This window comes from Paramisgurnus dabryanus, chromosome 11 (genome assembly GCF_030506205.2).
Source record: "Paramisgurnus dabryanus chromosome 11, PD_genome_1.1, whole genome shotgun sequence".
NCBI lineage: Eukaryota > Metazoa > Chordata > Actinopteri > Cypriniformes > Cobitidae > Paramisgurnus > Paramisgurnus dabryanus.
In genome coordinates, this window is record NC_133347.1 from 36,552,062 (window position 1) to 36,560,399 (window position 8,338).

General features: G+C 39.3%; 1 protein-coding gene across 1 annotated transcript in view; it reads right to left on the minus strand.

Moving 5' to 3' along the window:
• Nucleotides 1-325: 325 nt before the first annotated feature.
• lmnb1 (lamin B1) overlaps nucleotides 326-8,338 on the minus strand; it is a 16,765-nt gene continuing 8,752 nt past the window's right edge. Inside the window, exons 3-11 of the mRNA XM_065263494.2 lie at nucleotides 5,947-6,072; nucleotides 4,908-5,078; nucleotides 4,618-4,743; nucleotides 2,480-2,700; nucleotides 2,154-2,379; nucleotides 1,838-1,942; nucleotides 1,569-1,688; nucleotides 1,341-1,454; nucleotides 326-1,261 (exon numbers count right to left, since the gene is read on the minus strand). Coding sequence (XP_065119566.2) covers nucleotides 1,220-1,261; nucleotides 1,341-1,454; nucleotides 1,569-1,688; nucleotides 1,838-1,942; nucleotides 2,154-2,379; nucleotides 2,480-2,700; nucleotides 4,618-4,743; nucleotides 4,908-5,078; nucleotides 5,947-6,072 — 1,251 coding nt within the window. The 3' untranslated portion in view covers nucleotides 326-1,219. The remainder of the gene's footprint in view (nucleotides 1,262-1,340; nucleotides 1,455-1,568; nucleotides 1,689-1,837; nucleotides 1,943-2,153; nucleotides 2,380-2,479; nucleotides 2,701-4,617; nucleotides 4,744-4,907; nucleotides 5,079-5,946; nucleotides 6,073-8,338) is intronic.

The following is an 8,338-nucleotide window of genomic DNA, read 5'->3' on the forward strand; positions in this document are numbered from 1 at the left end:
GTAAGAGGGGTCCAAACTGAAAACAACTTGCACTGACAAATCTTAATACATCAGTGCCCTTTGTTTTGCCTAAAAATGCACATAAGTAATGTTTTTAGTAAGGCATGTTTGTTAAAACTAGTTATATTTCATAATTAAACTAAGACCTAGTCCTGGTTTAAGCTAATCCCGATCTGGGAAACCACCCCTAAATGTTTTTACATCAAGACAGAGCGGTTTATTTTATGAAGCAATAAAATAATTTTCTATTTTTAGAATTGGAGAAAAACATTTAACGATCCTCTAATGTTTCCTACAAAAATGTAAAAGTTTCATCAAGAAAATATTGATTTCTTCAACGCTTTATTTGCTTCTTTCAAACATTAAGGTTGCAGCAGGACATGCAGGTGACAATCCACAACATTTGAAGTACAAATATATATCAAGATCGTAAGGCTAGTGTTTATTAGTAACATTAAAAAGCAATACAAATAAAAATTCAGCAATTCACTCTGGCAATGTGATCCATTTATAAAAATGATAGTAAATACAGTACTGAATCTTGAGGCTTCCACACAAACCCATGAATGCAGGCAGTGTTTTAGGAGATCAATGTGATCCTCTCTGGACGAGGAATCTGCTACAGACTGAAAATATACAAACCAGATAAACCTAAAGCTCTTCATCTTCAGCAGCAATGACACCCAAATACTTCACAACATCACACCATCAACTTAACACGTGGAAATTCTTCACTGCTCCAGCAATGTTAAAGGATGATAGGCAATGATTTCTCTCTTCTTTAGTCATTTGCTGCTGAAGAGACCCTGCGCTTTAGGCTCGTCTGAGATTGTGTAGTGAATTACTGTCAACAAATAGCTGCTTTAAATTAAATCAATACAATATTTCACACTGACATGCAAATGTCTACATTCTATTATCTGTGATTTCACTAAAAACTACTGACAATTATAAAACATGTTTCGTCTATAAAGAGACCTAAAATACTGGTTTATAAAATGAATATAAACATGATAAAAAAAGGGTTAGTCTCAGAACCTGACGAGTCTACAAAACACTCGCACCTCACATGGTCAAAAGGAAACAAACATTTGGTTCATTGAACTTAAACTGCTACAAATGTGCATTCAAAGAGAAAAGCATGAATCAAAATAAAGAAACACAAGCGATTTCAATCAGTAAATAGAAAAACGCAGGTGGAGTCGATGTTGCAGGTCCATCACATGATCAAACAGCCTCTTTTAGTGGCACGTGGATCTCCCTGTAAACACACATCAGAGATCAGAAGAGCCATTAAAACACCAGACGTCAATCTAATGGACAGACTGCTCTTATCAAACCTGCTGATGATAGAAATGCTCCTCAATGACTTCAGCCTCCTTATCATCATCCTCCTCCTCTTCATCTTCCTCTGGCAGTGCAGTCTTGAATACTGTTCTTCTCACGGCAACTTCCTGTAGGACAGTAATATATCAGATCAGAACCGATCCTCTGTTCGACTAAATGACACCACCAACTGTTCACACATTTTATTTCTCTACTGTAACGATTTGATAAAACCATCTCACCTCTCCGTCTGAGCTGATGAGAAGCACTTTCACGTTCTCACCGGTTCCCCAGGACTTCTGATTCTTCCAGATCAGATCAGTTGGAGGGTTGGAGCTCACGCCTGCATCCGATGCCCAGATCTGATTAAAGTTAACACAAAAGTTATCAAAGCTACCAATGATAAATTATATTTAAGGAACGTAACTCGTATCAGTGTTATTAAAGGCCACAGAGCTTTGATTAAAGTAAATAATGAGAGTTCATCTTCCTCAGCAGAGAGAGAACGTACCGTCACTTTCTGTCCCGCCTTCAGGACGAATCTGGCTGTGAATTTGTATGTAGCAGTAATGTCACCAATAGTTCTGCTCAGCTGATATCCCGCCATGGGCTGATCCTGGGACAGTCAATTCAATTCAGTTAATCAGTGATCAAATATACAAACTTCTTAGAACTTTGAAATTGGCACACAGCGGACAGTAAAATGTTTCAATATAAATTTTGGCATCTCGAACTCAGTGTTTCTCAACTCCAGCCCCCTAGTGGTCAAAGGAAATAGTATTTCTATGTGAAAAGCATTTGTTTGTATTTTTGATGGCTCCACACACCTGATCAGAAGTGTTGTGCAAACGGATAAACTTCCCATCCACATCCAGTTCATCGATGCAGACGCTTCCAGTGGCGGACGCTGAATGAGCGATGCTGACGCTGCTGCTGGCCTCAGACTCCTCCACATCCACACGCTTCCTCTTTCCACGGGTGGTGCGAACGCTGCGACTGGATGAAGCTCGGGACACCGTAACGCGAGATGATGGGCTGGGAGACAGTTTCAGCCTGACATAACACAAACACAACATGCACATGTTTATTCAGTTGGTTAAACTCCAGTTTCTTTCTTCTTAAACTCTTGAGTTGGACTTTTCTCATGCATCACCTCTCCTCCTCTCCCTCCAGCAGTTTCCTGTAGGCGTTGATCTCCATGTCCAGAGCCAGTTTGACGTCCAGCAGTTGTTCGTACTCATCCAGCTGCTGTTGCATCTTGGCTCTAATCTCAGAGATCTCTCGCTCTTTCTCTGACAGTAACCTGCGGCTCAAATCTTTTTCACGACTCAGAGCTTCTTCAAGTTCACTGATGCGATTCTGCCAACTACGTGTCTGAAAAAAACAAAACAAAAATCTTTTAAAACACACGCTCCACCACGACTTTATTCAGAGCGACGACATTACCCTTGTGGAGATTTTGTGTGGCTCACTAGCGAGGCATGTGGTTTTCCACCTTTATTAAAGTTATTAAAATAAAATATTTTTTTCATTTCAATGGACTTTAATAGAACCCAACACTTAACAGTTTTTTCAACAGAGTTTCAAAGGACTCTAAATGATCCCAAAGGACGCATAAGGGTCTTATCTAGCAAAACGATTGTCATTTATGACAAGAAAAATAAAAAATATGCACTTTTAAACCACAACTTCTCGTCTATCTCCGGTCCTGTGACGCACCAGCGTGACCTCACGTCATTGCGTAATGACGTTGAAAGGTTACGTGCTACATATATAAAACGCACATTTGCAAACAATTTTAAACAATAAACTGACACAAAGACATTAATTATTATCATTCCACATACAACAACGTCGGAACGGTCCTCTTTCTCCACACTTGTAAACACTGGGGCGTAGTTTCGTATATGTCATCCGTGACCTCTTGACGTGATGACGTATTACGTGAGGTCGCGCTGGTGCATCACAGGACCGGAGATAAACGGAAGTTGTGGTTTAAAAGTGCATAATTTTCTTTTAAAAATGGCAATCGTTTTGCTAGATAAGACCCTTATGCCTCATTTGGGATCGTTTAGATTCCTTTGAAACTCTGTTGAAAAAAACTTAAGTGTTGAGTTAAGTGTTAAGTGTTGGTGTCCATTAAAATGAGTTAAAATCCTGGAATGTTTTCTTCAAAAAACGTAATTTCTTCTCGACTGAACAAAGAAAGACATCAACATTTTGGATGACATGGTGGTGAGTAAATTATCTGGATTTTTTTAAGAAAATTGACTAATCCTTTAAGTGCAAATTTACAGAGCATCTATCTACAAAGTATGAAAACAATTTTAACTTAGAGAGTCATTTAGATTATGTTATCAATTCAGAACAAGCTTAAATGTTATCCATAACAATTTACATTATATCCACTGTCGAAAATATGTAGAAATATATGAGAGTAAAAAGTACAGAACAAAAACACTTAGATATGCGGATCGAATGAAAAGCCGTTAATAAAGCAGACTGTCCGAAATAACAGAGGACGTGCTGAAACAGTCGAGTCGGTAGATTTATAATGTTTCACGCAGATGTTGATGATGAAAAACCGATACATCTTAAATGCCCAAGACAGTTGAAAGTCAAGTGTTCAGTCAGTTAACAATAAAGCCACTGGTGTTACATTTCAACTTGCTTATCTGCGCTGCTTATTAAGCAGTTTTAATGTCGCTAAGCAATCAGTTGTATTATGATGCTTTGTATGCGTGTTAAAGTTATTTTAGGCAGACAGCGCTAATACGGTCATCTCCGTTTCACTTTCCGGTTCAATTCAGCTTGATGCAAAAAACAAAGTAGACCCACACAGCACTTTAAATGTATTGGTGTAAGTAAGATCATCTCAGAGTCAGAATCCACACACTCATTTTCATTTCTGCAAATCAAGATTTTCACACGGGCTTCATGAACCAATCCAGAAGTCACAAAGAATGACAAACATTGAGTCATGTTATTAAATAACTCCAGAAAGAAACATTTAAATGTCCAGGAAATGAGATCTAATGTTGTGTATCAAAGTTATTTTTAGGAAGAGCATCAAACATTACAAGAGGAACTCAAGTAATCAATTCAAAGCAAATCAAATCTCTTTCTAGAGCACTTCTCACAATTTTGCATTGTTGCAAAGCAGCTTTAGAGTAAAAACACTATGAGTCAACATGACTGAGTCAAAGAAAAGTAGTCAAGGCAGTACTAGTAAAAGTAAAACTCTTATAGCTAAATGAGAGCATGGCTGGTGTAAGATAAAGGTGAATTTACCTCTTTCTGAAGGACTGCGAGCTGAGAGGACAGACTCTCCACCCTCATCGTGGATTCACGAAGCTCCTCACGAGCCAAACTGGCTGAAGAAGAGTTCATCTCTGAAGACAACCGCACGTTCTCCAGCTTAACACACAAACAGGAAGTAAAGACGCGTTTAGAGGAAGGAAACACAGCTTTCTTCACACATGCAGCGGAGTCCGGTCATAGGACATCTTACTGTGACATCTCTTCAGATGAATGATGTTCAGTATATATTCATATAAATGAATCATGAATGCAAGCGTCACCTTGGCCATGTAGGTCTGTTCCATCTCCTCTTTATAAAGCCGAACCTGCTGGTCGTGCTGTTCTCTCATTTCAGCCAAAGCCTGAGCCAGTTTACTCTCATACTCCACCTGACGGCCTGTGTCCACCTCCACCAGACGCGTCTCATGTCTGTGACGAGTGTCCTTGATCTCCTGTCAACACCACACACACAGATGAGAACATCAGACTTTACAAACCTTGTGAGTCTCAGCTTCAGATACATGACATGACAAGAGCTTAATTCTTATATGAACAGTTATGAAGACATGACTCCTGCAATGCCATACTATGCACATTGTCTAAGGCTCCTTAGACAAAATCTCATTTTTAAGTAGCTTTGGATAAGTGTCTGCTAAATTAGTAATCGTAAATATAAAATGTAAAGAATCACTATTATGCCAATTACTTCATTCATTTTTATAACACTTTCACATCTGCCAAAAATTATCAAACCGTATAGCACTAAAGAGAAAAATGGTGCAATACAACATTTCCTTAGATGACAGCAATGTTGTTTCATCTTCCACAGTTAAGAACCTGGGTGTGGGGTGGGTGGGCGTCATGCAAACCAAGTAAATTACAACACTATCACTGTGTGGAAAACTAGTCATGACTAGGTTGTCACAACTTCAGGGCTTCTAGGAGTGGCCCCCAACTGAAAATTTTAGGGGCGCAACCAGAAAATTTAGGGGCACACACTGTAAATCAACATACTAACAAAATATTCACATTTCTACTAATTTCCACTGTATAACTAATAAATACATGATGATAGATGCAAAAATTACAATGTGCCGTTTCAAATTCAGTGTCACATTTTATTGTGCACTTTTGGAAAGAAAGGTCAAATTTACTGGTTGCACATGTGCGACTGGATGTAAAATTCAGTGGCACACTCTCAAATTTTAGGGGCAAAATGCCACCATTAGGGGGCAGTCTGAAGCCATGAACTTTACTTAACCTTGGTTTGCTTTCCCTTGCAGTTTAGTACAGTTAAGGATGTCAAGTTGTCCTCCTCACCTCCTCAAACATGTTCTTTCTGAAGTCCAGCTCCTCCACGAGGCTTTGACAGCGATTCTCCAGGTCCACTCGTAGTAGAGTTTCATCTGAAAGCTGTTTCTTACCAGAACTCAAACTGTTCTCAAGCTGAAAAACAGAAATAAAAGAGATAAACTTTCCAGATGTAATCTGAATCCAATCAGTTTCATTTACATCTTAACATCACTACCATTAAAATAACCTGAAAACATCAATATAAAACTTGAGGTGCAATCTGACCCCCAATTCCCTCATTTTATAAGGACACTCAGCAGGGCTTGACATTAAGCATTGACATGTGGTTGTCCTTCGAACAAAATGCCCTTTAAGTTTTTTACACCAGCCAGTCAAACATGTTAATGCAATTTTGGCACACAGGTTTCTCTGAAATGGGACAAAATTGAACCAGGAGACTTTATAACAAGACACAGCAGATCTCACAAAGCCCATTTCAACCCTTTGTAGGGCAGAATAGCTAGATCAAAAACAAAAGCAGTTATTTGTATGTATTTATTGCATTGATTTTTCAGTTTTGCCCTGGTTTACGGTTTATGTGTGTCTGCACAGCTGACTGGGGTTAATAATGGGTAATTAATATGCAGTCAGGTAGGATGCAGAGCCGAATGAACATTCACATGGCGACTGATGCAACAGGTGTGTGTACAGAACTGGTTATGTCAGAGAGCTACTAAAACGTAATTTGCTTTTTATCATTTGTAAATTTCAAGTTACTTGCCAGTCTGCCATCCAAAACATACAGTTGTCCTAGACAAACGTTAATGTTGAGCTCCGAGTCAGGTACCCCAGCAGCTTTAAAGCATAGGTGTGTGACGAGTGTCATACAGGGGTGCGTTTCCCAAAAGCATCGTTAGCCAACTACTGTCATAAGTTTTGTCGTTACTGACAAAGTTCACTGATTTGGTATTTCCCAAAACCATACTTTAAACAAACATTCACAAGCTGCATTAGCCTGGGTGCCAGCCGATCTTAGCCCCGCCCACCACATTTTGAAGAGGGGAAGATCGGTCTGGGGTTTTTCCGTTGAGGAGCTACTATGCGAGTCCCAAAGCTGGTCGAACCAATCAAATTGTCAGGGCGGGCTTTATACGATGATGGACAGATGTTTAACAGTAACGTAATCAACCGCGTCACCAAAGAGCGCGTGTGTTGAATCTGTTTACAACGAAATGGCTGCCGCTGGAGAATTCAGATGCGTGGATTCTGACATTGAGTCTGTTCTAAAAGATATCGACAGAGCATTGATTTAAAAAGAGGAACAGAGAAACGCGAGCAAGGCATTTGTTTATGTTTTTGCCGTCTTTCCTACGGGATTCGGCAAAAGTTGGTCGCACTTATGGAGGACAAAGTTAAAGAAGCAACTGAAATGAGTGTCACGGCGATGCAACTCGGCGTGCACGACGAGATGGATATAATTAGCGGTCGTTGACAGCTTCTTTTCGGAAGCCCGGAATCGTGGCTGCTGAATAAGTGGAGGGACATGCTAGGCTCTGATATTTTTCAAGCCAACGTAATGGGTATCGTCGTGGATGAACTTCACCTGACGTACAAATGGTAAGAGATAGTCTTACTGTATGACTTAGTAAATACTTAATGTTGTGATATAAATGAAATGTTGTAAACATAGTAGGTGTTGATGTACATTCGCTAACTCAGACTTAGTATAATCACAATGATGTTAGTGTCATTGTAGCGAAATAACTAGCAGTTCGGTCAGGCTCTGTTGCTCTGATTGGTCGTAGGTCTAGCCAATCGAGTGCAGAGGCATTTTTCGGTTGAGACACGCCTCATAATTATAGCTCAATGGAGCGGTATCAGACTTATCAGCGGTATTTGGAAACTGCGCATGTGCAGAGTCATACGAGCTTTAAGACCCTGGGGAATCCCTGGGAGGAGTGACGTAAGGGGGAACTTGCGCGTGAATTAAATATCTTTAAAATAAACAACAGATATCTAAATCATGATAACAAAATCAGTCTTCTGATGTAATATGTTATTTACAGCAATAATCAGACATTAAATCGATTTGCACAGATTAATTAGTACTTCACCTCCCGTGACATCATCAACTATGTTGTTAAACCAACATGGTTCACTGCAAAAAATGACTTTCTTACTTATTTTTGTCTTGTTTTTAGTAGAAATATCTAAAAATTCTTAAATTAAGATGTTTTTTCTTGATGAGCAAAATAGGGGTCGACCGATATGGATTTTTCAGTGCTGATTCCGATACCGATTTTTGATTCATCAGCCTTAGCCGATGACCGATACAAGCTGCAGATTTTCTTGAGCCGATACTACTTTTGCTCAATCAATTTACATCATAAAAATGACACAATGATGATGCCAAATGTTA